Source organism: Streptopelia decaocto (assembly GCF_964273445.1).
Source record: "Streptopelia decaocto genome assembly, contig: HAP1_SCAFFOLD_1229, whole genome shotgun sequence".
Classification (NCBI taxonomy): domain Eukaryota; kingdom Metazoa; phylum Chordata; class Aves; order Columbiformes; family Columbidae; genus Streptopelia; species Streptopelia decaocto.
Genome location: NW_028116034.1, coordinates 398 through 27,489, shown reverse-complemented (window position 1 = coordinate 27,489; position 27,092 = coordinate 398). Strand labels below are relative to the sequence as shown.

The window sequence follows — 27,092 nt, the reverse complement described above, 5'->3', positions numbered from 1 at the left end:
GGGAAAGTTCCCATTGGCCCGGTACCGAGAGCCCCCCCCCCAATTACCCAATTACCGGACCCCCCCCGGTGCCGGTAAAGCCCCAGGGGAAAGTTCCCATTGGCCCGGTACCGGGACACCCCCCCCCAATTACCGGACACCCCCCCCAATTACCGGACCCCCCCCGGTACCGGTAAAACCACAGGGGAAAGATCCCATTGTCCGGTACCGAGACCCCCCCCCCCCCCCAAATTACCCAATTACCGGACCCCCCCCCTAATTACCGGACCCCCCCAGTGCCGGTAACACCCCAGGGGAAAATTCCCATTGGCCCGGTACCGAGACCCCACCCCCCCAATTACCGGACCCCCCCCGGTGCCGGTAACACCCCAGGGGAAAGTTCCCATTGGGCCGGTACCGGGAACCCCCCCAATTACCCAATTACCGGACCCCCCCCGCAATTACCCAATTACCGGACCCCCCCGGTGCCGGTGAAGCCTCAGGGGAAAGTTCCCATTGCCCCGGTACCGAGACCCCCCCCCCCAATTACCGGACCCCCCCCCCCGGTTACTGGTGGGGGGGGGTGTGGGGGGGGGTGGGGGGGTCCCGGGGGGGGTTACCGGGGGTGCGGGCCGGTGGCCCCGGATGTTTCACGCCGTTTCTAGAACCGCGCGGCGCCCGTTTCTATTAATACGCGTTTTCGGCGGCGGCGGCGGCGGCGGCGAAGGGATTCCCTGTGACGTCATTGCTAGGATACCAAACAAACACACCGAGACAAGCCCATATATGGCTAATTGCGTCACAGGAACTCCGGAGGGGCGGGGCGAGGGATCCCCCCCGTTTTCCCACCCGTAGCGGAGCCTCTTAACGGCGGCGGCGGTTCCTGGGGGTTCAAAACGACGGAGGGAACGGAGGAAACGGGGACGGAGCGCTCGGGGGGGTCCCGGGGGTCCCCGGGAAGCGGCGGCGGGGGTTGTGACGTCAGCGCAGGGGGCGGGGCGCCGCCGTATAAAGCGGCGCGCGCGGCGGCGAGCGAGTTCATTCATAAAAAGCGGAGACCGGGGGGAAACGGCGGCGGGAGAGAGTTTTACCGGGAGCTTTTTATTATATTATACGGGTTTTTGGATCGTTTTGGATGGAACGGATGTAGCGGGGCCTCGTAACGGCTCAACCGGAGCCTCCAAAGGGATTTACCGGAGCTTGAAGCGACCAAACGGGACATTGCACCGGAGAACCGGAGACCGGGAAAGGATTTAACGGGGCTTGCGGAACTTTATACCGGCGAAGCGGGACGTTGTGGGAGCCAAGCGGAGGCTGGGAACGGATGGAGCGGGGTTCGTAGAGGCGGAACGGGGCTTGGGAACGGACGCACCGGGGCTTATAACGGCGCTTTGTGGCGGCGAACCGGAGGCTCGGACGGATGCACCGGGGTTTATAGCGAACGAACCGGAGATACCGGGGCTCGCAGCGGTTGAACCGCAGCCTGCGAAAGGGATTTACCGGAGCTTCTAGAGGCCAAACGGGACTTTGGACCGGCGAACCGGAGATACCGGGGCTCGCAGCGGTTGAACCGCAGCCTGCGAAAGGGATTTACCGGAGCTTCTAGAGGCCAAACGGGACTTTACACCGGCCAACCGGAGATACCGGGGGGTCGTAGGAACACACCGGGACTTTGCACCAGCGAAGCGGAGCTTGGGGACCGATCCACCGGGGCTCGTAGCGGCCAACCGGAGGCTGCACCGGCTGCACCGGCGCTTCGTCCCGCCGAACCGGGGCTCGGAGCGGCTGAACGGGGGTCGCTCGGTCCACCGGGATGCCGGTCGCCTGACCCCCCGCAGCCTTGGCGTGGCGGGGCGGCCCCCCCCGCGCCCCCGGGGCCATGTACCAAGGTTTCCCCGGTGATTACGACTCCGGTTCCCGTTGCAGCTCGTCCCCTTCGGCCGAATCTCAGTACCTTTCGTCGGTCGATTCCTTCGGGAGCCCCGGAGCGGCGGCGGCCGCGCAGGTCAGTGCGTTTACCCCCCTCCGGGGGCCACCAGGGGGCGGGGTTGGGCGAGGGGTGGGCGGGGTCGTGCGTAAACGCGTGACGCGCGGGAACCCTCCGTGATGACGCAGCGCGCGTACGGGGCGCGCGCCAGCGCGGGGTTTATTTTGGAACCGCCGCCGCCTCCCCCCCCCGCTTTGTTGCTAAGGGTGACGGGCCACGCCTCCCTCAAGGCGCGGCCACGCCCCCGAGGCGCGCTGATTGGCTGAGGCGCGCTGGTGGTTGGCCACGCCCCCTCCCCGCGGTGGCGCGCTGGTGGATGGGGGGGGCGGTCACTGTGCGATTCTCTCCCCCCCCCCCGGTTCAGGGGGTCCCGGTGCAAATGGGGGGGTCCCGTTAATCCCCCATTGGGTCCCGGTGCAACTGGGGGTGTCCCAGTGCAAATGGGGGGGCTCCATTAAACCCCCCCATTGGTTCCGGTGCAACTGGGGGTGTCCCAGTGCAAATGGGGGGGGGGCTCCATTAAACCCCCCCATTGGGTCCTGGTGCAACTGGGGGTGTCCCAGTGCAAATGGGGGGGGGGGGGCTCCATTAAACCCCCCCATTGGGTCCTGGTGCAACTGGGGGTCTCCCAGTGCAAATGGGGGGGCTCCATTAAACCCCCCCATTGGGTCCTGGTGCAACTGGGGGTGTCCCAGTGCAAATGGGGGGGCCCCGTGCAAACCCACATTGGGTCCCAGTGTAATTGGGGAGGGGGGCGTGTAACCCCCCCATTGGGTTCCAGTGAACTGGGGGTGTCTTAATGCACATGGGGGGGGCGGCCCAGGCAACCCCTCTATTGGATGGGGGTCCCGTGCAACCCCCCCCATTGGGTCCTGGTGCAACTGGGGGTGTCCCAGTGCAAATGGGGGGACTTCATTAAACCCCCCCATTGGGTCCTGGTGCAACTGGGGGGATCCCTGTGTGACCCCCCCCTCCCAGTTCAGGGGGTCCTGGTGCAACTGGGGGTGTCCCAGTGCAAATGGGGGGGCCCCGTGCAACCCCCCCATTGTCAGTGTCGCAGGGATATTGTCAGTGTCACCAGGACATTGTCAGTGTCACCAGGACGTTGTGCATTGGTCCCAGTGTCACAAGGACATTGTCGGTGTCAGTGTCACAAGGACGTTGAGCATCGGTCCCAGTGTCACAAGGACGTTGTTGGTGTCAGTGTCACAAGGACATTGTGCATTGGTCCCGGTGTCACGAGGACGTTGTTGGTCCCAGTGTCACAAGGACATTGAGCATTGATGTCATTGTCACAAGGACATTGTCGGTGTCAGTGTCACAAGGACATTGTGCATTGGTCCCGGTGTCACGAGGACATTGTTGGTGTCAGTGTCACAAGGACATTGTGCATTGGTCCCGGTGTCACAAGAACATTGTTGGTGTCAGTGTCACAAGGACATTGTGCATTGGTCCCGGTGTCACAAGAACATTGTTGGTGTCAGTGTCACAAGGACGTTGTTGGTCCCAGTGTCACAAGGACATTGTTGGTGTCAGTGTCACAGGGACATTGAGCATTGGTCCCAGTGTCACGAGGACGTTGTGCATTGGTCCCAGTGTCATGAGGACGTTGTTGGTGTCAGTGTCACAGGGACGTTGTCAGTCCCGTTGTCACAAGGACATTGTCAGTCCCAGTGTCACGAGGCCATTGTGCATTGGTCCCGGTGTCACGAGGCCATTGTGCATTGGTCCCGGTGTCACGAGGACATTGTCAGTCCCGGTGTCACAAGGACGTTGTTGGTCCCAGTGTCACAAGGACATTGAGCATTGATGTCATCGTCACAAGGACATTGTTGGTGTCAGTGTCACAAGGACATTGAGCATTGGTCCCGGTGTCACGAGGACGTTGTGGGTCCCAGTGTCACAAGGACATTGTGCATTGGTCCCGGTGTCACGAGGACGTTGTTGGTCCCGGTGTCACAAGGACATTGAGCATTGGTCCCAGTGTCACGAGGACATTGTCGGTCCCAGTGTCACAAGGACATCGTGCATTGGTCCTGGTGTCACGAGGACATCGTTGGTCCCGGTGTCACGAAGACGTTGTGCATTGGTCCCAGTGTCACAAGGACATTGTGCATTGGTGTCAGTGTCAGACGGACATTGTCGGTGTCAGTGTCAGACGGACATTGTCGGTGTCAGTGTCACAAGGACATCGTGCATTGGTCCCAGTGTCACAAGGACGTTGTTGGTCCCAGTGTCACCAGGACATCGCGCATTGGTCCCAGTGTCACCAGGACATTGAGCATTGGTCCTGGTGTCACAAGGACATTGTTGGTGTCAGTGTCACAAGGACATTGAGCATCGGTCCCGGTGTCACAAGGACGTTGTTGGTGTCAGTGTCACAAGGACATTGTGCATTGGTCCCGGTGTCACAAGGACATTGTGGGTCCCAGTGTCACAAGGATGTTGTCGGTCCCAGTGTCACGAGGAGACTGTGCATTGGTCCCAGTGTCACAAGGACGTTGTCGGTGTCAGTGTCACAAGGACATTGAGCATCGGTCCCAGTGTCACAAGGACATTGTCGGTCCCAGTGTCACAGGGACATTGTGCATTGGTCCCATTGTCACGAGGACATTGTTGGTCCCATTGTCACGAGGACGTTGTTGGTCCCATTGTCACAAGGACATTGTTGGTCCCAGTGCCACCAGGACATTGTCATCCCATTGTCACAAGGACATTGTTGGTCCCAGTGTCACAAGGACACTGTGCATTGGTCCTGGTGTCACGAGGACGTTGTTGGTCCCAGTGCCACAAGGACATTGTTGGTGTCAGTGTCACAAGGACATCGTGCATTGGTCCCATTGTCACAAGGACATTGTTGGTCCCAGTGCCACCAGGACATTGTCATCCCATTGTCACAAGGCCACCCCACCACAGTGACACCACCCACCCCCATGCGACTCGGGCCAGCCCCCCCATCCCCACCCCCCCCCTCTAACCCCCATTGTCCCCCCAGGAGTGCAGCGGCCTTGGGGACATGCCCGGCTCCTTCGTCCCCACGGTGACGGCCATCACCACCAGCCAGGACCTGCAGTGGCTCGTCCAACCCACGCTCATCTCCTCGGTGGCCCAATCGGGGACACCCATGGCCCACCAACCCCCCCACCCGCCGCCGCCACCCCCACCCGTCGACCCCTACGACCTCCCGGGACCCAGTTACTCCACGCCGGGCTTGGGGACGTTCGCCACGGGGACGGTGGCGCCGCCACCGCGCGCCACCCGCGCCCGGCCGCGCCGCAGCCGCGAGGAGACGGTGAGTGGCGTCCCCGTGTCCCCTCGTCCCCTCCACCCCCACCCATGGGACCTTGGGGACAAAGGGGCTGATTGTCATTGTCACCCGCGCAGTTGACGCCGGAGGAGGAGGAGAAGAGGAGGGTGCGGCGCGAGAGGAACAAGTTGGCGGCGGCCAAATGCCGGAACCGGCGCCGGGAGTTGACGGACCGGCTGCAGGCGGTGAGTGGTGGGGACCTTGGGGACGTTGGGGACAATGCGGTGGCGCCGCGGTTGATGGACACAACAGCTTGGGGACGTTATGGGGAGATGGGGTGATGGCTATAGGGGGGGGTCCATGGGGGGGTTTGGTGTCCCCAAGGCCATGGGGACATGGGAAGGGGATGGCGGTGTCCCCACGGGTGAGGGACAGTGGAAGGGGGACAATGTTGTCCCCACGACCAGGGGTGGCATATGGATCATTGGAGATGTTGGATGGAGTGATGTCCCCATCATGGAGACCAGAAGAGGTTGGTGTCTCCAAGCTTGGGATGGAGGGGACAATGTTGTCCCCATGAGTAGGGGACATCAGATGGAGACACGGGGACAATGTTGTCCCCATGAGTAGGGACATGAGATGGAGACACGAGATGGAGACATGAGATGGAGACACAGGGACAACGTTGTCCCCACAACCAAGGGACATCAAGGGTGGGATATGGATCATTAGAGGTGTTGGATGGAGCGATGTCCCCATCATGGAGACCAGAAGAGGTTGGTGTCTCGAAGCTTGGGATGGAAGGGACAATGTTGACCCCATGATTAGGTGACATTAGATGGTGACATGGGGACACCATTGTCCCCATGACCAGGGGACATCAGAGGTGGGATATCGGTCATTAGAGATGTTGGATGGAGCAACGTCCCCATCATGGAGACCACAAGAGGTTGATGTCCCCAAGCTTGGGATGAAGGGGACAACGCTGTCCCCATGAGTAGGGGACATCAGATGGAGACACGGGGACAGCATTGTCCCCATGAGCAGGGGACATCAGGGGTGGGATATGGGTCATTAGAGATGTTGGATGGAGCAACATCCCCATCCTGGACACCACAAGAGGTTGGTGTCCCCAAGCTTGGGCTGGTGGGGACAACGTTGTCCCCATGAGCAGGGGACATCAGATGGAGACACGGGGACAATGCTGTCCCCGTGACCAGGGGACATTAGAGGTTGAATATGGATCACTAGAGATGTTGGATGGAGCAACATCCCCATCCTGGAGACCACAAGAGGCTGATGTCCCCAAGCTTGGCCTGGAGGTGACAACGTTGTCCCCATGTCTTCATCTGATGTCCCCCACTCATGGGGACAATGTTGTCCCTATGACCAGGGGACATCAGGGGTGGCATATGGATCATTAGAGATGTTGGATGGAGCAACGTCCCCATCCTGGAGACCACAAGAGGTTGATGTCCCCAAGCTTGGCCTGGAGGTGACAATGACCCCTTGAGCTGGTGACAGATGGAGATATGGGGCTGATGGAGGGGACAACATTGTCCCCATGATCAGGAGACATTAGAGGTTGCATATGGATCATCAGAGATGTTGGATGGAGCAACGTCCCCATCCTGGTGACCACAAGAGGTCGATGTTCCCAAGCTTGGGCTGGTGGGGACAACGTTGTCCCCATGACCAGAGGACATCAGATGGAGACGTGGGGACAATGCTGTCCCCATGACCAGGGGACATTAGAGGTTGAATATGGATCACTAGAGATGTTGGATGGAGCGACATCCCCATCCTGGAGACCACAAGAGGTTGATGTCCCCAAGCTTGGCCTGGAGGTGACAACGTTGTCCCCATGTCTTCATCTGATGTCCCCCACTCATGGGGACAATGTTGTCCCTATGACCAGGGGACATCAGGGGTGGCATATGGATCATTAGAGATGTTGGATGGAGCAACGTCCCCATCCTGGAGACCACAAGAGGTTGATGTCCCCAGGCTTGGGCTGGAGGTGACAATGACCCCTTGAGCTGGTGACAGATGGAGATATGGGGCTGATGGAGGGGACAACATTGTCCCCATGATCAGGAGACATTAGAGGTTGCATATGGATCATCAGAGATGTTGGATGGAGCAACGTCCCCATCCTGGTGACCACAAGAGGTTGATGTCCCCAAGGTTGGCCTGGAGGGGACAACGTTGTCCCCATGACCAGGGGACATCAGATGGAGACATGGGGACAGCATTGTCCCCATGAGCAGGAGACATCAGGGGTGGGATATGGATCATTAGAGATGTTGGATGGAGCAATGTCCCCATCCTGGAGACCACGAGAGGTTGATGTCCCCAAGATTGGCCTGGAGGGGACAACGTTGTCCCCATGAGTAGGGGACATCAGATGGAGACACGGGGACAATGCTGTGCCCATGACCAGGGGACATCAGGGGTGGGATATGGATCATCAGAGATGTTGGGTGGAGCAACATCTTCATCCTGGTGACCACAAGAGGTTGATGTCCCCAAGCTTGGGCTGGTGGGGACAACGTTGTCCCCATGACCAGAGGACATCAGATGGAGACGTGGGGACAATGCTGTGCCCATGACCAGGGGACATCAGGGGTGGGATATGGATCATCAGAGATGTTGGATGGAGCAACATCTTCATCCTGGTGACCACAAGAGATTGATGTCCCCAAGCTTGGCCTGGAGGTGACAATGACCCCCTAAGCTCGTGACAGATGGAGATATGGGGCTGATGGAGGGGACAACATTGTCCCCATGATCAGGAGACATTAGAGGTTGCATATGGATCATCAGAGATGTTGGATGGAGCAACGTCCCCATCCTGGTGACCACAAGAGGCTGATGTCCCCAAGCTTGGGCTGGTGGGGACAACATTGTCCCCATGAGCAGAGGACATCAGATGGAGACCCCAACATTGTCCCCATGACCAGAGGACATCAAGGGTGGGATATGGATCATTAGAGATGTTGGATGGAGCAATGTCCCCATCCTGGTGACCACGAGAGGTTGATGTCCCCAAGGTTGGGCTGGTGGGGACAACGTTGTCCCCATGACAGGGGACATCAAGGGTGGGATATGGATCATCAGAGATGTTGGATGGAGCAACATCTTCATCCTGGTGACCACAAGAGGTTGATGTCCCCAAGCTTGGCCTGGAGGTGACAACATTGTCCCCAAATCTCACCCCCGAGCAGGAGACGGACCAATTGGAGGAGGAAAAAGCCGAACTGGAGTCGGAGATCGCCGAGCTCCAAAAGGAGAAGGAACGCCTGGAGTTCGTCTTGGTGGCCCACGCCCCCGCCTGCAAGGTCCCCTTTGAGGACGTCCCCACCACCTTGGGCGCCGTCCCCACGTTGGGCGCCGGCCCCGCCGAGGTGAGCACCTTAAGCAAGGAAGAACCGGCGGTGGACACCGTCACCTTCCTCCCCCCGGGTCCGTATCAACCGAGCTCCCAGGGTCCCTTCCCCAGCTGCTGCTTCGGCCCCGATGTCCCCTCGGTGTCCCCGATGTCACCTAACCCAACCTATACGTCTTCGTTTGTCTTCACCCACCCAGAGGGAACCACCTGCGGAGCGTCACATCAGCGGAGCAGCAGCAGCGACCAGTCCTCGGACTCCTTGAATTCTCCCTCGCTCCTCGCGTTGTGAATTCGGGGTGGCCCCAATGACCCCCCCCTTAAAATTTGGCACCTTCTCCCTCCCCGGGTGGTGGTTTTTTGGGGGGTTTTTGGGCCGTTTTTTGGGTTTGGATGGGTTGGGTTGGTGAGGTGGCGTCGGCTCGTGGAGTTTTGGGTGTTGATGATGGGGACGTCTTGGAGGTGAATATGGGGGGTCCCCATTGTTCTGGTGGCATCTCGGCCATCTCACGGGGGTTCTCCATCCTTCTGGAGATGTTCCAACCGATTACCACCACCCCGGGATGGTCCCCATGGTGTCTGTCCCCAATCCCCATCATCTCATGGGGTTCTCCATCCTTCTGGAGATGTTCCGACCAATTACCACCACCCCGGGATGGTCCCCATGGTGTCTGTCCCCAATCCCCATCATCTCATGGGGTTCTCCATCCTTCTGGAGGTGTCCTTGTGGTGTCTCCATCCTTCTAGAGATGTTCCGACCAATTGCCGCCACCCCGGGATGGTCCCCATGGTGTCTGTCCCCAATCCCCATTATCTCATGGGGGTTCTCCATCCTTCTGGAGATGTTCCAACCCAATTGCCACCACCACCTTAGTCCAATCCCCATCGTCTCAGGGGGTTCTCCATCCTTCTGGAGATGTTCCGACCAATTGCCACCACCCCGGGATGGTCCCCATGGTGTCTGTCCCCAATCCCCATCATCTCATGGGGGTTCTCCATCCTTCTGGAGATGTTCCAACCCAATTGCCACCACCACCTTAGTCCAATCCCCATTGTCTCATGGGGTTCTCCATCCTTCTGGAGATGTTCTGACCAATTACCACCACCCCGGGATGGTCCCCATGGTGTCTGTCCCCAATCCCCATCATCTCATGGGGGTTCTCCATCCTTCTGGAGATGTTCCGACCAATTACCACCACCCCGGGATGGTCCCCATGGTGTCTGTCCCCAATCCCCATCATCTCATGGGGTTCTCCATCCTTCTGGAGATGTTCCAACCCAATTGCCACCACCACCTTAGTCCAATCCCCATCGTCTCATGGGGTTCTCCATCCTTCTGGAGATGTTCTGACCAATTACCACCACCCCGGGATGGTCCCCATGGTGTCTGTCCCCAATCCCCATCATCTCATGGGGGTTCTCCATCCTTCTGGAGATGTTCCGACCAATTGTCACCACCTGGGGAAGGTTCCTTCAGTATCTCCATCACCTTAATCTAATCCCCATTGTCTCATGGGGGTTCTCCATCCTTCTGGAGATGTTCTGACCGATTGCCACCAACCCACAGTGTCTTGTCCCCAATCCCCATCATCTCATGGGGTTCTCCATCCTTCTGGAGATGTTCCAACCCAATTGCCACCACCACCTTAGTCCAATCCCCATCATCTCATGGGGGTTCATCCACCATCTCCTGCATCTTGGAGATGTCCCCACCTGATCTCGCTGACCCTGGGAAGGTCCCTCTGTCACTTCGGTTACACTGGAGATGTCCCCGGCATCTCCATCCTCCCAGAGGAGGGTCCACGTGGCACCTTGGTCACCTTAGAGGTGGCTGTGCCACCACTCTATGGGGTCTTTGCAGCATCTTCATCACCTGGAGATGTCCCCATGGTCCTCACAGCATCTTCATCACTTTGGAGATGTCCCCATGGTCTTTGCAGCATCTCCATCACTTTGGAGATGTCCCCATTGTGTCCCCATGGTCCTCGCAGCATCTTCATCACTTTGGAGATGTCCCCATTGTGTCCCCACCATGTCCCCACTGTTCTTAGGTGGGTCATCGCAACATCTCCATCACCTGGAGATGTCCCCATGGTCCTTGCAGCATCTCCATCACTTTGGAGATGTCCCCATTGTGTCCCCACCATGTCCCCACTGTCCTTAGGTGGGTCCTTGCAGCATCTCCATCACTTTGGAGATGTCCCCATTATGTCCCCACCGTGTCCCCACTGTCCTTAGGTGGGTCCTTGCCGTATCTCCATCACTTTGGAGATGTCCCCATTGTGTCCCCATGGTCCTCGCAGCATCTCCATCACTTTGGAGATGTCCCCATTGTGTCCCCACTGTGTCCCCACTGTCCTTAGGTGGGTCCTCACAGCATCTCCATCACTTTGGAGATGTCCCCACTGTGTCCCCACCGTGTCCCCACTGTCCTTAGGTGGGTCCTTGCAGCATCTCCATCACTTTGGAGATGTCCCCATGGTCCTCACAGCATCTCCATCACTTTGGAGATGTCCCCATTGTGTCCCCATAGCATCTCCATCACTTTGGAGATGTCCCCATTGTGTCCCCACCATGTCCCCACTGTCCTTAGGTGGGTCCTCACAGCATCTCCATCACTTTGGAGATGTCCCCACTGTGTCCCCACCGTGTCCCCACTGTCCTTAGGTGGGTCCTTGCAGCATCTCCATCACTTTGGAGATGTCCCCATGGTCCTCACAGCATCTCCATCACTTTGGAGATGTCCCCATTGTGTCCCCATGGTCCTTGCAGCATCTCCATCACTTTGGAGATGTCCCCACTGTGTCCCCATAGCATCTCCATCACTTTGGAGATGTCCCCATTGCGTCCCCATGGTCCTCGCAGCATCTCCATCACTTTGGAGATGTCCCCATTGTGTCCCCACTGTGTCCCCACTATCCTTAGGTGGGTCATCGCAACATCTCCATCACCTGGAGATGTCCCCATTGCATCCCCATGGTCCTTGCAGCATCTCCATCACTTCGGAGATGTCCCCATTGTGTCCCCATAGCATCTCCATCACTTTGGAGATGTCCCCATTGTGTCCCCATGGTCCTTGCAGCATCTCCATCACTTTGGAGATGTCCCCATGGTCCTCGCAGCATCTCCATTAACTTGGGGATGTCCCCATTGTGTCCCCACCGTCCTTAGGTGGGTCATCGCAACATCTCCATCACCTGGAGATGTCCCCATTGTGTCCCCGTGGTCCCCACATCATCTCCACCACTTTGGAGATGTCCCCACTGCGTCCCCATGGTCCTTGCAGCATCTCCATCACTTCGGAGATGTCCCCATGGTCCTCACAGCATCTCCATCACTTTGGAGATGTCCCCATGGTCCTTGCAGCATCTCCATCACTTCGGAGATGTCCCCACTGTGTCCCCATAGCATCTCCATCACTCTGGAGATGTCCCCATTGTGTCCCCATGGTCCTCGCAGCATCTCCATCACTTTGGAGATGTCCCCATTGTGTCCCCATGGTCCTCGCAGCATCTCCATCACTTTGGAGATGTCCCCATTGCGTCCCCATGCTCCTGGCATCACCCCCATCACCTGGCGATGTCCCCCCCGTGTCCCCCTCGATGTCCCCCCCCTCCTTAGCCGTCCCCACCCACCTCCACCTCTGGGCCACCAGGTGACCCCCCCAACACCCCCAACCTTTGGTGGGCGCCCATCCCGCTTGTCCCCACCCCCAAATGTGAACAGCTCCGTGTCCCCCCCCTTCCTGCATGGGTGACACCGGTGTCCCCAACCCTGCGCCGTCCCCAATCTGGTGTCACCGAGCTTCGCCAGCATCGACTCTGTTTTCTCTCTATATATTATATATTATATATATTTTTGTTGCGTGGGGGCCGCCGACCCCCCCGGGAGATGTTTAATTTTTTATTATTGTAATTAATAATGATGATGATTAATTGCCTGTGCTGTGTTTGTGACCCGGTCTTGGGGACACCTTGGTCCCCTGTGCTTGTCCCCAACCCGACGTGGCCAATAAAGCAGCTTCGGATCGACCCCCCCGCCCCCCGTCGTCACCTCGTGTTGTCTTTGTCACTTGGGGGGTGGCCAATGGGGGGACATGGGGATGTGGGGACATAGACATGGGGACAAGGAGCCTTGGGGACATAGATATGGGGACATGGAGACCCTTGGGGACACACAGACATGGGGACAAGGAGACATGGGGACACCAGGATATGGGGACAAGGAGCATTGGGGACATCGAGACATGGGGACAATGAGCCCCTTGGGGACACAGACATGGGGACAAGGAGACATGGGGACACACAGACATGGGGACAAGATGACCCTTAGGGACACAGACATGGGGACAAGGAGCCTTGGGGACACCAAGACTTGGGGACAAGGAGACATTTGGGGACACAGACATGGGGACAAGGAGACATGGGGACACACACATGGGGACAAGGAGACATGGGGACACACAGACATGGGGACAAGGAGCCTTGGGGACACACAGACATGGGGAGAGACAGACATGGGGACAAGATGACTCTTAGGGACACACAGACATGGGGACAAGGAGACATGGGGACACCAGGACATGGGGACAAGGAGCATTGGGGACACCGAGACATGGGGACAATGAACCCCTTGGGGACACACAGACATGGGGACACACAGACATGGGGACAAGATGACCCTTAGGGACACAGACATGGGGACAAGGAGCCTTGGGGACACCAAGACTTGGGGACAAGGAGCATTGGGGACACAGACATGGGGACAAGGAGAACCTTGGGGACAAGGAGACATGGGGACACACAGACATGGGGACAAGATGACCCTTAGGGACACAGACATGGGGACACCAGGACATGGGGACAAGGAGACCCTTGGGGACACATGGACATGGGGACACAGAGACGTGGGGACACAGTGACGTGGGGACAAATGACCCTTAGGGACACAGACATGGGGACAACCGGACATGGGGACACCCAGACATGGGGACACAGAGACACAGGGACAAGAAGCTTTGGTGACACACAGCCATGGGGACACAGCCATGGGGACACCAGGACATGGGGACAAGGAGACCCTTAGGGACACAGACATGGGGACAAGGAGCCTTGGGGACACCAAGACTTGGGGACAAGGAGACATTTGGGGACACAGACATGGGGACACACAGACATGGGGACACCAGGACATGGGGACAAGGAGCATTGGGGACACCGAGACATGGGGACAATGAGCCCCTTGGGGACACAGACATGGGGACAAGGAGACCCTTGGGGACACACAGATATGGGGACACACAGACATGGGGACAAGATGACCCTTAGGGACACAGACATGGGGACAAGGAGACCCTTGGGGACACACGGACATGGGGACACGGAGCCCTTGGGGACACACAGACATGGGGACACTGAGACATGGGGACACACAGATATGGGGACACACAGACATGGGGACAAGATGACCCTTAGGGACACAGACATGGGGACACCAGGACATGGGGACAAGGAGACCCTTGGGGACACATGGACATGGGGACACACGGACATGGGGACACAGAGACGTGGGGACACAGTGACGTGGGGACAAATGACCCTTAGGGACACAGACATGGGGACAACCGGACATGGGGACACCCAGACATGGGGACACAGAGACACAGGGACAAGAAGCTTTGGTGACACACAGCCATGGGGACACAGCCATGGGGACACCAGGACATGGGGACAAGGAGACCCTTAGGGACACAGACATGGGGACAAGGAGCCTTGGGGACACCAAGACTTGGGGACAAGGAGACATTTGGGGACACTGACATGGGGACAAGGAGAACCTTGGGGACACAGACATGGGGACACACAGACATGGGGACAAGGAGCATTGGGGACACACAGACATGGGGACAAGGAGCCCCTTGGGGACACAGACATGGGGACACCAGGACATGGGGACACACAGACATGGGGACAAGGAGAACCTTGGGGACACAGACATGGGGACACACAGACATGGGGACAAGGAGACATGGGGACACCAGGATATGGGGACAAGGAGCATTGGGGACATCGAGACATGGGGACAATGAGCCCCTTGGGGACACAGACATGGGGACAAGGAGACCCTTGGGGACACACAGATATGGGGACACACAGACATGGGGACAAGATGACCCTTAGGGACACAGACATGGGGACAAGGAGACCCTTGGGGACACACGGACATGGGGACATGGAGCCCTTGGGGACACACAGACATGGGGACACTGAGACATGGGGACACCCAGATATGGGGACACACAGACATGGGGACAAGATGACCCTTAGGGACACAGACATGGGGACACCAGGACATGGGGACACACAGACATGGGGACAAGGAGACCCTTGGGGACACACAGACATGGGGACACACGGACATGGGGACACAGAGACGTGGGGACACAGTGACGTGGGGACAAATGACCCTTAGGGACACAGACATGGGGACAACCAGACATGGGGACACCCAGACATGGGGACACAGAGACACAGGGACAAGAAGCTTTGGTGACACACAGCCATGGGGACACAGCCATGGGGACACCAGGACATGGGGACAAGGAGACCCTTAGGGACACAGACATGGGGACAAGGAGCCTTGGGGACACCAAGACTTGGGGACAAGGAGACATTTGGGGACACAGACATGGGGACACACAGACATGGGGACATGGAGACATGGGGACACCAGGACATGGGGACAAGGAGCATTGGGGACACCGAGACATGGGGACAATGAGCCCCTTGGGGACACAGACATGGGGACAAGGAGACCCTTGGGGACACAGACATGGGGACAAGGAGACCCTTGGGGACACACAGATATGGGGACACACAGACATGGGGACAAGATGACCCTTAGGGACACAGATATGGGGACACCAGGACATGGGGACAAGGAGACCCTTGGGGACACACGGACATGGGGACACAGAGACGTGGGGACACAGTGACGTGGGGACAAATGACCCTTAGGGACACAGACATGGGGACAACCGGACATGGGGACACCCAGACATGGGGACACAGAGACACAGGGACAAGAAGCTTTGGTGACACACAGCCATGGGGACACCAGGACATGGGGACAAGGAGACCCTTAGGGACACAGACATGGGGACAAGGAGCCTTGGGGACACCAAGACCTGGGGACAAGGAGACATTTGGGGACACAGACATGGGGACAAGGAATTCCTTGGTGACACAGAGACATGGGGACAAGGTGACCCTTAGGGACACAGACATGAGGACAAAGAGCCTTGGGGACACACAGATATGGGGACACTATGAGGACACCATGGCCGTGGGGACATCCTTGGGGACACCATGGGGACACCGTGGCCCTGGGGACACCATGGGGACAGCGTGGGGACACCATGGCCCTGGGGACACCCTTGGGGACACTATGGCCCTGAAGACACCATGGGGACCTTGTGGTCCTGGGGACATCCTTGGGGACACCATGGGGACACTATGGGGACACAACAGCCCTTGGGACACCCTTGGGGACACTATGTGAACACTGTGGCCCTGGGGACACCATGGGGACACCATGGCCCTGGGGACATCCCTGAGGACACTATGGGGACACCATGGCCCTGGGGACACCCTTGGGGACACTATGGGGACACCATGGCGCTGGGGACATTCCTGGGGACACTATGTGAACACTGTGGCCCTGGGGACACCATGGGGACACCGTGGGGTCACCGTGGCCCTGGGGACACCCTTGGGGACACTGTGGCCCTGAAGACACCATGGGGACCTCGTGGTCCTGGGGACATCCTTGGGGACATCCTTGGGGACATCTTGGGGACACTGGGGCCTTGGGGACACCATGGGGACATCATGGTCCTGGGGACATCCTTGGGGACACTATGGCCCTGAAGACACCATGGGGACCTCGTGGCCCTGGGGACATCCTTGGGGACATCTTGGGGACACTGGGGCCTTGGGAACACCATGGGGACATCATGGTCCTGGGGACACCCTTGGGACACCATGGGGACACTATGGGGACACCATGGCCCTGGGGACACCGTGGGGACACCGTGGCCCTGGGGACATCCCTGAGGACACTATGGGGACACTATGGGGACACAACGGCCCTGGGGACACCCTTGGGGACACTATGGGGTCTCCATGGCCCTATGGCCAGTCCTATGGCCATGACACTGTGGCCCTGGGGACACCATGGGTACACTATGGGGACACCATGGGGACACCATGGGGACACAACGGCCCTAGGGACACCCTTGGGGACACTATGGCCCAGGCGACACCATAGGGACCTTGTGGTCCTGGGGACATCCTTGGGGACATCTTGGGGACACTGGGGCCTTGGAGACACCATGGGGACATCATGGTCCTGGGGACATCCTTGGGGACACCATGGGGACACTATGGGGACACCACGACCCTGGGGACACCCTTGGGGACACTATGGGGACACCATGGCCCTATGGCCAGTCCTATGGCCATGACACTGTGGCCCTGGGGACACCATGGGGACACTATGGGGACACCATGGCCCTGGGGACACCCTTGGGGACACTATGGCCTTGGGGACACCATAGGGACCTTGTGGTCCTGGGGACATCCTTGGGGACACCATGGGGACACTATGGGGACACAAAAGCCCTTGGGACACCCTTGGGGACACTATGTGAACACTGTGGCCCTGGGGACACCATGGGGACACTATGGGGACACCATGGCCCTGGGGACACCCTTGGGGACACTATGGGGACACCATGGCGCTGGGGACATTCCTGGGGACACTATGTGAACACTGTGGCCCTGGGGACACCGTGGGGACACCGTGGGGCCACCGTTGCCCTGGGGACACCCTTGGGGACACTGTGGCCCTGAAGACACCATGGGGACCTCGTGGTCCTGGGGACATCCTTGGGGACATCCTTGGGGACATCCTTGGGGACATCTTGGGGACACCATGGGGACATCATGGTCCTGGGGACATCCTTGGGGACACTATGGCCCTGAAGACACCATGGGGACCTCGTGGCCCTGGGGACATCCTTGGGGACATCTTGGGGACACTGGGGCCTTGGGAACACCATGGGGACATCATGGTCCTGGGGACATCCTTGGGGACACCATGGGGACACTATGGGGACCCCATGGCCCTGGGGACACCATGGGGACACCGTGGCCCTGGGGACATCCCTGAGGACACTATGGGGACACCATGGGGACACCATGGGGACACAACGGCCCTGGGGACACCCTTGGGGACACTATGGCCTTGGGGACACCATAGGGACCTTGTGGTCCTGGGGACATCCTTGGGGACATCTTGGGGACACTGGGGCCTTGGGAACACCATGGGGACATCATGGTCCTGGGGACACCCTTGGGGACACCATGGGGACACTATGGGGACACAATGACCCTGGGGACACCCTTGGGGACACTATGGGGACACCATGGCCCTATGGCCAGTCCTATGGCCATGACACTGTGGCCCTGGGGACACCATGGGGACACTATGGGGACACCATGGCGCTGGGGACATTCCTGGGGACACTATGTGAACACCGTGGCCCTGGGGACACCGTGGGGACACCGTGGGGCCACCATGGCCCTGAGGACATCCTTGGGGCCACCATGGAGCCACCACGGGGCCACCACGGCCCTGGCGACAAGGCGGGGCCCAGCAGGCCCCGCTTAGGCCTCTCCCGTTGCCATAGCAACGCCCGGCCCGGGCAGGCTCCGCCATTTTGCGTGCGGGCACGGCGTCACCCCCCCCCCCCCCTTTACTTCCGCTCATCGGGGCGCGGCCAGCCAGTCAGAGTGGGCGGAGACGCCACCACGTGACGCAAAGCGGAAGTGGCAGCCACCACAGCAGCGATGGAGGCGGCCGGGACGACGCGGCACCGTAATGGCGGCGGAACGGGGGGATATAAATCCATCTAAATAGCTTTAAATACCATTAATGGACTTTAAACCTCTCCCCCCGCAGCCCCCAAGCGCCGCGTCCCGGCGGCGGCCCCGCGGATGGCGGATCCTCACCCGTTATTCGATGATACGAGCGCGGCGGGGAGCGGCGGGTCCCCCCCGGGCCGCGGGTTCGCGTCCCCGCCGCCGCCTCCCGCCGCTTCCTCGTTCCCGCCCGGAGCCGCTTTCCCCGTGTCCAGCTTGGCCGTGGCCTACGGGAGCTCCTTGGCCAGCCAAGGGCTCGATATGGTGGATCGGAACGTGAGTGGAACGGGGGAGCGGGGAAAATGGGGGGGGGGCAATGGGGGGCCCCATGGTGGCACTTGGGGGTCCCATGGGGGGGGGCACTGGGGACTAAGGGGGACACTGGGGGGTCCTATGGGGGACATTGGGGACCAGGGGGGGGTCCAGGGGGACACTGGGGGGGCCACAGGGTGGCACTTGGGGGTCCCATGGGGGACACTGGGGGGTCCCATGGGGGACATTGGGGACTAAGGGGGTCCCATGGGGGACATTGGGGACCTGGGGGGTCCCAGGGGGACACTGGGGGGTCCCATGGGGGACATTGGGGACTAGGGGGGTCCCAGGGGACATTGGGGGGTCCCATGGGGGGACATTGGGGACTAAAGGGGTCCCATGGGGGGACATTGGGGACTAGGGGGGGTCCCAGGGGGACACTGGGGGGGCCACAGGGTGGCACTTGGGGGTCCCATGGGGGGGACACTGGGGGTTCCCCCCAGTTTCCCCCCCTGGGACCCCCCTTGTCCCCAATGTCGACCCAATGGGGTCCCCCCAGTTTCCCCCCCTGGGACCCCCCTAGTCCCCAATGTCCCCCACCAGGGTGGCACTTGGGGGTCCCGGGGGGGACACTGGGGGGCCACAGGGTGGCACTTGGGGGTCCCATGGGGGGACATTGGGGACTAGGGGGTCCCAGGGGGACACTGGGGGGACCACAGGGTGGCACTTGTGGGTCCCAGGGGGGGACACTGGGGACTAAGGGGTCCCAGGGGGACACTGTGGGGACCCCATTGGGGGGATATTGGGGACTAGGGGGGTCCAGGGGGGAAAACTGGGGGGACCCCATTGGGGGGACATTGGGGACTACAGGGGGTCCCAGGGGGACACTGGGGGGACCCATGGGGGGCCACATTGGGGACTAGGGGGGGACTAGGGGGGTCCACAGGGTGGCACTTGGGGGTCCCATGGGGGGACATTGGGGACTAGGGGGGGTCCGAGGGGGACACTGGGGGGGCCACAGGGTGGCACTTGGGGGTCCTGGGGGGGGACACTGGGGACTAAGGGGGTCCGAGGGGGACACTGGGGGGGCCACAGGGTGGCACTTGGGGGTCCCATGGGGGGACATTGGGGACTAGGGGGGTCCCAGGGGGACACTGTGGGGACCCCATTGGGGGATATTGGGGACCAGGGGGGTCCCAGGGGGACACTGGGGGGTCCCATGGGGGGCCACATTGGGGACTCGGGGGGGTCCCAGGGGGACACTGGGGGGGCCACAGGGTGGCACTTGGGGGTCCCATGGGGGGGACACTGGGGACTAGGGGGGTCCCAGGGGGGAAAACTGGGGGGACCCCATTGGGGGGACATTGGGGACTACAGGGGGACACTGGGGGGGCCACAGGGTGGCACTTGGGGTCCCATGGGGGACACTGGGGGGTCCCATGGGGGGACATTGGGGACTAAGGGGGTCCCATGGGGGGACATTGGGGACCTGGGGGGTCCCAGGGGGACATTGGGGGGTCCCATGGGGGGACATTGGGGACTAGGGGGGTCCCAGGGGGACATTGGGGGGTCCCATGGGGGGACATTGGGGGGTCCCATGGGGGACATTGGGGACTAGGGGGGTCCCAGGGGGACATTGGGGGGTCCCATGGGGGGACATTGGGACTAAAGGGGTCCCATGGGGGACATTGAGGACTAGGGGGGGGTCCCAGGGGGACACTGGGGGGGCCACAGGGTGGCACTTGGGGTCCATGGGGGGACACTGGGGACTGCGGGGTTCCCCCCAGTTTCCCCCCTGGGACCCCCTTGTCCCCAATGTCCCCCCAATGGGGTCCCCCCAGTTTCCCCCCTGGGACCCCCCTAGTCCCCAATGTCCCCCACAGGGTGGCACTTGGGGGTCCCGGGGGGGACACTGGGGACTAAGGGGGTCCGAGGGGGACACTGGGGGGGCCACAGGGTGGCACTTGGGGGTCCCATGGGGGGATATTGGGGACTAGGGGGGTCCCAGGGGACACTGTGGGGACCCATTGGGGGGCACAGGGTGGCACTTGGGGGTCCCATGGGGGGGACACTGGGGACTAGGGGGGTCCCAGGGGGAAAACTGGGGGACCCATTGGGGGGACATTGGGGACTACAGGGGGACACTGGGGGTCCACTGGGTGGCACTTGGGGGTCCCATGGGGGGGACACTGGGGACTAGGGGGTCCCAGGGGGACACTGGGGGGACCCCATGGGGGGACATTGGGGACTACAGGAGGTCCCAGGGGGGAAAACTGGGGGGGACCCCATTGGGGGGGACATTGGGGACTACAGGGGGTCCCAGGGGGACACTGGGGGGACCCCATGGGGGGACATTGGGGACTAAGGGGGTCCCAGGGGGCCACTGGGGGGGCCACAGGGTGGCACTTGAGGGTCCCAGGGGGGGGACACTGGGGACTAAGGGGGTCCCAGGGGGACACTGTGGGGACCCCATTGGGGGACATTGGGGACTAGGGGGGTCCCAGGGGGACACTGTGGGGACCCCATTGGGGGGCACAGGGTGGCACTTGGGGGTCCCATGGGGGGACACTGGGGACTAGGGGGGTCCCCAGTGGGGAAAACTGGGGGACCCCATTGGGGGGACATTGGGGACTACAGGGGGACACTGGGGGGGTCCCAGGGGGACACTGGGGGGACCCCATTGGGGGGACACTGGGGACTAGGGGGGGGTCCCATGGAGGGGACACTGGGGGTCCACAGGGTGGCACATGGGGGACACTGGGGACTAAGGGGGTCCCAGGGGGGGAAAGTGGGGGGACCCCATTGGGGGGACATTGGGACTAGGGGGGTCCGAGGGGACACTGGGGGGCCACAGGGTGGCACTTGGGGGTCCTGGGGGGGGACACTGGGGATTAAGGGGGTCCGAGGGGGACATTGGGGGGGCCACAGGGTGGCACTTGGGGTCCCGAGGGGGGACATTGGGGACTAGGGAGGTCCCAGGGGGACACTGGGGGGACCCCATGGGGGGACATTGGGTACTAGGGGGGTCCCGGGGGGGAAAGTGGGGGGACCCCATTGGGGGGACATTGGGGACTAGGGGGTCCCAGGGGGGAAAACTGGGGGGACCCCATTGGGGGGACATTGGGGACTACAGGGGGACACTGGGGGTCCACTGGGTGGCACTTGGGGGTCCCATGGGGGGACATTGGGGACTAGGGGGGTCCCAGGGGGGGAAAGTGGGGGGACCCCATTGGGGGGACACTGTGGGGACCCCATTGGGGGGCACAGGGTGGCACTTGGGGGTCCCATGGGGGGACACTGGGGACTAGGGGGGTCCCAGGGGGAAACTGGGGGGACCCCATTGGGGGGACATTGGGGACTACAGGGGGACACTGGGGGTCCACTGGGTGGCACTTGGGGGTCCCATGGGGGGGACACTGGGGACTAGGGGGTCCCAGGGGGACACTGGGGGGACCCCATTGGGGGACATTGGGGACTACAGGAGGTCCCAGGGGGGAAGTGGGGGTCCCATGGGGGGACATTGGGGACTAGGGGGGTCCCAGGGGGACACTGGGGGGGCCACAGGGTGGCACTTGGGGGTCCCGGGGGGGACACTGGGGACTAGGGGGTCCCAGGGTGGCACTTGGGGGTCCCATGGGGGGACCCCGGGGGGGGGACCCCGTTACCGGAGGCCTGAGGGGGTTTTAACACCCGCCCCCCCCCCAGATAAACCGTTTCATCCCGGTGGGGCGGCTCAAATATTATTTCGCCGTCGACACCGTCTACGTGGGGAAGAAATTGGGGCTGCTCGTGTTTCCCTTCGTGCATCAGGTAAAAGGGGGGACGGGGACACTGCGGGGGGGGACACGGGGGGGGGGGGGGGGACACGGGGGGGTCCCTAATGGTGTCATCACCCCCCCCCCCCAATTTCAGGACTGGCAGGTTCGGTACCAACAGGACGCGCCGGTCGCCCCCCGGTTCGATGTGAATGCCCCTGATCTTTATATCCCGGGTATGTTGTGCCTTGGGGACCCCCCCTTGTTCTTGGGGACCCCCCCTTGTTCTTGGGGACCCCCCCTTGTTCTTGGGGATCCCCCTTATTCTTGGGGACCCCCCTTTGTCCCTTGGGGACCACCCCTCCTCCCTGGTCTTGGGGACACCCCCTGTCTGGGGACACCCCCTCCCCTCCCCACCTTGTTCTTGGGGGGTGGGGACCCCCCTAGTCCCCAATATCCCCCCAATGGGGTCCCCCCCAGTTTACCCCCGGGACCCCCCTAGTCCCAATGTCCCCCCATGGGGTCCCCCCAGTGTCCCCCCGGGACCCCCCTAGTCCCCAATGTCCTCCCCATGGGGTCCCCCCAGTGTCCCCCTGGGACCCCCAAGTGCCACCCTGTGCCCCCCAGTGTCCCCCTGGGACCCCCTGTAGTCCCCATTGTCCCCCAATGGGGTCCCCCCAGTGTCTCCCCCCCCGGGACCCTCTAGTCCCCAGTGTCCCCCTCTGGGACCCCCCCATAGTCCCCAATGTCCCCCCAATGGGGTCCCCCCCTGGGACCCCCAAGTGCCACCATGGGGGCCCCCCCAGTGTCCCCCTGGGACCCCCCATAGTCCCCAATGTCCCCCCATGGGACCCACAAGTGCCACCATGGGGCCCCCCCAGTGTCCCCCTGGGACCCCCCATAGTCCCCGATGTCCCCCCCCAGGACCCCCAAGTGCCACCATGGGGTCCCCCCAGTGTCCCCCTGGGACCCCCCATAGTCCCCAATGTCCCCCCATGGGACCCCCAAGTGCCACCCTGTGGCCCCCCCAGTGTCCCCCCTTGTCCCCAATGTCCCCTGCCCCCCCACAGTGTCCCCAGACACCCCCCGTTGTCCCCAACTATCCCCCTGGTGACCCCCCCTTTACCACCAGCCCCCCCAAACCCCCAAGTCCCACCCTGTCCCCAACACCCCCCCATGACCTCCCCCACCCCAATGTCCCCAAAAAGTGACACTTTTATGTCCCCCCCCCGCAGTCATGGCTTTTATCACCTACGTCCTCGTGGCCGGTTTTGGCGCTCGGCACCCAAAACAGGTGACAAAAGTGACAAAAAGGTGACAAAAAATAGGGGAGGGGCCTTAAGGGGGGGGTCAACCCCCCCCTTTAATTCTGTGGGAGGTGACACTAAATTTGTTGGGGGTGACACTAAATTTTATTGGGGTGACACTGTTGGGTTGACACTGAATTTTGTCAGGGGGTGATGCCAAATGTAGTGGGGTGACACTAAATTTTGTTGGGGTGACACTATTGAGTTGACACTAAATTTTGTTGGGGGTGACACTAAATTTTGGGGGGTTGAGAGCAAATTTTGTCAGGGGTGACACCAGATTTTATTGGGGTGACATTATTGGGTTGACACCAAATTTTGTGGGGGGTGACACCAAATTTTGTTGGGGTGACACTATTGGCCTGACACTGAATTTTGTTGGGGTGACACCAAATTTTATTGGGGGTGACACCAAATTTTATCGGGGTGACACTATTGGGTTGATACTAAATTTTGTTGGGGGGTGACGCCAAATTTTGTGGGGGGTGACACCAAATTTTATTGGGGGTGACACCAAATTTTGTTGGGGTGACACTAAATTTTGTGGGGTGACAATTTTATTGGGGGTGACGCCACATTTCGTTGGGGTGACACCAGATTTCATTGGGGTGACACTACATTTTGGTGGAGTGACAGTAAATTTGGGGGGGTGACACTACATTTTATTGGGGTGACACCAAATTTCGTTGGGGTGACAACAGATTTTTGTTGGGGTGACACCAAATTTCATTGGGGTGACACTAAATTTTGGTGGAGTGCCAGTCAATTTGTTGGGGTGACACTACATTTTATTGGGGGTGACAGTAATTTGTGGGGGGTGACACCAAATTTTATTGGGGATGACACCAAATTTTATTGGGGTGACACTATTGGGTTGACACCAAATTTTGTGGGGGGTGACACCAAATTTTGTTGGGGTGACACTATTGGTGTGACACTAAATTTCGTGGGGGTGACACTATTGGGTTGACACCAAATTTGTGGGGCTGACACCAAATTTGTGGGGGCTGACGCCAAATTTTATTGGGGGTGACGCCAAATTTTATTGGGGGTGACGCCAAATTTTGTTTTGGGTGACACCATATTTCGTTGGGGTGACACTAAATTTTGGTGGAGTGATGGTAAATTTGTTGGGGTGACACCAGATTTTGTTGGGGTGACACCAGATTTTGGGGGGTGACACCAGATTTTGGGGGGTGACATTACATTTTATTGTGGTGACACTATATTTGGCGGGGGGAGGGGGGGTGACACCAAATTTTGTTGGGGGGACACCAAATTTTATTGGGGTGACACTGTTGGGTTGACACCAAATTTTATTGGGGGTGACACCAAATTTTATTGGGGGTGACACCACATTTTGTTGGGGTGACACTATTGGGGTGACACTAAATTTTGTGGGGGTGACAGTAAATTTTATTGGGGGTGATGCCAAATTTTATGGGGGTGACACTAAATATTGTGGGGTGACACTAAATTTTATTGAGGGTGACAATTTATTGGGGTGACACCAGATTTCGTTGGGGTGACACCAGATTTCATTGGGGTGACACTACATTTTGGTGGAGTGACAGTAAATTTGGGGGGGTGACACTACATTTTATTGGGGTGACACCAAATTTCGTTGGGGTGACAACAGATTTTTGTTGGGGTGACACTAAATTTTGTTGGGGTGACACTATTGGGTTGACACAAAATTTCGTGGGGGTGACACCAAATTTTATTGAGGTGACACTATTGGGTTGACACCAAATTTTGTGGGGGGTGACACCAAATTTTATTGGGGTGATGCCAAATTTCGTGGGGTGACACCAAATTTTGTTGGGGTGACACTATTGGGTTGACACTAAATTTTGTGGGGGTGACAGTAAATTTTATTGGGGTGATGCCAAATTTTATGGGGGTGACACTAAATATTGTGGGGGTGACACTAAATTTTATTGAGGGTGACAATTTTATTGGGGGTGACACCAGATTTCGTTGGGGTGACACCAGATTTTGGGGGGTGACACTACATTTTATTGTGGTGACACCAAATTTTTGGGAGTGACACTAAATTTTTGGGGGTGACACTAAATTCGGGGGGGGTGACACTAACCGGGGGTGTCCCCAGGTTCTCCCCGGACAGCCTGGGCCTCCAGGCCAGCTCAGCCCTTGCCTGGCTCCTCCTGGAGGTCGTCACCATCATCTTCGGCCTCTACGTTGTCACCGTCACCACCGACCTCACCCCATCGACCTGGTGGCCTTCGCCGGATATAAATACGTGGGGTGAGCACATTTTGGGGGGGGGGGGGTGTTAAATTAAAAGGGGGGGACACCCCTAAACTCACCGCGATCGCAGGATGATCATCGGCCTCATCGCCGGGCTCGTTTTCGGCCGCGCCGGTTACTACGCGGTGTTGAGCTGGTGTTGCCTCAGCATCTTCGTTTTTATGGTAAAACCGTCGATTTCCGTTGAATTTCGGGGGGTGTTGATCACAAAGTGGGGGTCACAAGTGTTAATTTGACCCCCCCATAGATCCGGACGTTGCGGTTGAAGCTCCTGGCGGAGGCGGCGGCCGAGGGGGTGTTGTGCGGGGCGCCAAAAACCAGCTGCGCATGTACCTGACGGTGACAATCGCGGCCGCACAACCGCTCTTCATGTATTGGTTGACGTACCACCTGTTGCGGTGAATATGGGGGGGGGGGGGGGGGCAACACCCCAAATCACCCCCTCGCACCCCAGGTTTTACACCGCACCCCAAATTTTACACCCGAACCGCAAATTTTACACCCGTACAGCAAATTTTACACCCGAACGCCAAATTCTACACCCGGTTGGCGTTCAATAAACACCAGTGGTGTCCACGTCGTGGTTTTTGGGGGTGTTACGCTGTATTTTTGGGGGGGTTTACACCATTTGGGGGGTGGGGCGTGTTGGGGGGGTCACCCCAATATTTTGGGGGGGTCACCCCAATATTTTGTTGTTGTTTTTGGGGGGGCTTACCCCAATTTTAATGGGGCATCCCTCCCCATCCCAGGGTCACTTGGGCTTTGAGTTTGTGTTGCATTTTTGGGGGGTTTCACCTTATTTTTAGGGTTTTACCCCATTTTTGGGGGGGGAGGACACTTTGGGGGGGTCACCCCAATATTTTGGGGGGGTCACCCCCAATTTTTTGGGGGGGTTTTACCCATTTTTGAGTGTTTTATTTTGG

General features: G+C 59.7%; 2 protein-coding genes across 5 annotated transcripts; both read left to right on the top strand.

Annotated features, from left to right (window-relative positions):
- Positions 1–964: 964 nt before the first annotated feature.
- FOSB (FosB proto-oncogene, AP-1 transcription factor subunit) lies at positions 965–12,642 on the top strand. Of its 4 annotated transcripts, none has more exons than XM_082077057.1 (5): positions 965–1,984; positions 4,962–5,258; positions 5,351–5,458; positions 8,441–8,620; positions 8,802–12,642. In XM_082077057.1, the coding sequence occupies exons 1-5, from the start codon at positions 1,859–1,861 to the stop codon at positions 8,865–8,867; spliced, it is 777 nt and encodes a 258-aa protein (XP_081933183.1). In that variant the 5' UTR covers positions 965–1,858; the 3' UTR covers positions 8,868–12,642. The 4 variants fall into 4 exon arrangements, 2 of the variants coding, with proteins under 2 accessions (XP_081933183.1, XP_081933182.1); XR_014186549.1 differs by having other exon boundaries at positions 967–1,984; positions 8,441–11,122; positions 11,302–12,642; XR_014186550.1 differs by having other exon boundaries at positions 967–1,984; positions 8,441–11,164; positions 11,302–12,642.
- A 5,845-nt stretch (positions 12,643–18,487) lies between these two features.
- On the top strand, positions 18,488–26,745 carry LOC309452430 (protein YIF1B-like). Its single transcript, XM_082077055.1, is given in 11 exon segments — positions 18,488–18,540; positions 18,625–18,860; positions 22,542–22,646; positions 22,749–22,827; positions 23,827–23,861; positions 23,863–23,885; positions 26,012–26,124; positions 26,127–26,166; positions 26,240–26,333; positions 26,417–26,465; positions 26,468–26,745. Coding segments are annotated over 11 exon segments (906 nt in total). The 5' UTR covers positions 18,488–18,512; the 3' UTR covers positions 26,572–26,745.
- The last annotated feature ends 347 nt before the right edge of the window (positions 26,746–27,092 follow it).

What these genes read in the sequence shown, in the direction of transcription:
- FOSB (XM_082077056.1), top strand. Translation starts at nt 1,859, where the DNA reads ATGTACCAAGGTTTCCCCGGTGATTACGACTCCGGTTCCCGTTGCAGC. An exon ending in GAGCGGCGGCGGCCGCGCAG is followed by an intron (nt 1,985 to 4,961) that starts GTCAGTGCGTTT and finishes TTGTCCCCCCAG; the next exon opens with GAGTGCAGCGGCCTTGGGGA. An exon ending in TGACGGACCGGCTGCAGGCG is followed by an intron (nt 5,459 to 8,440) that starts GTGAGTGGTGGG and finishes ACCCCCGAGCAG; the next exon opens with GAGACGGACCAATTGGAGGA.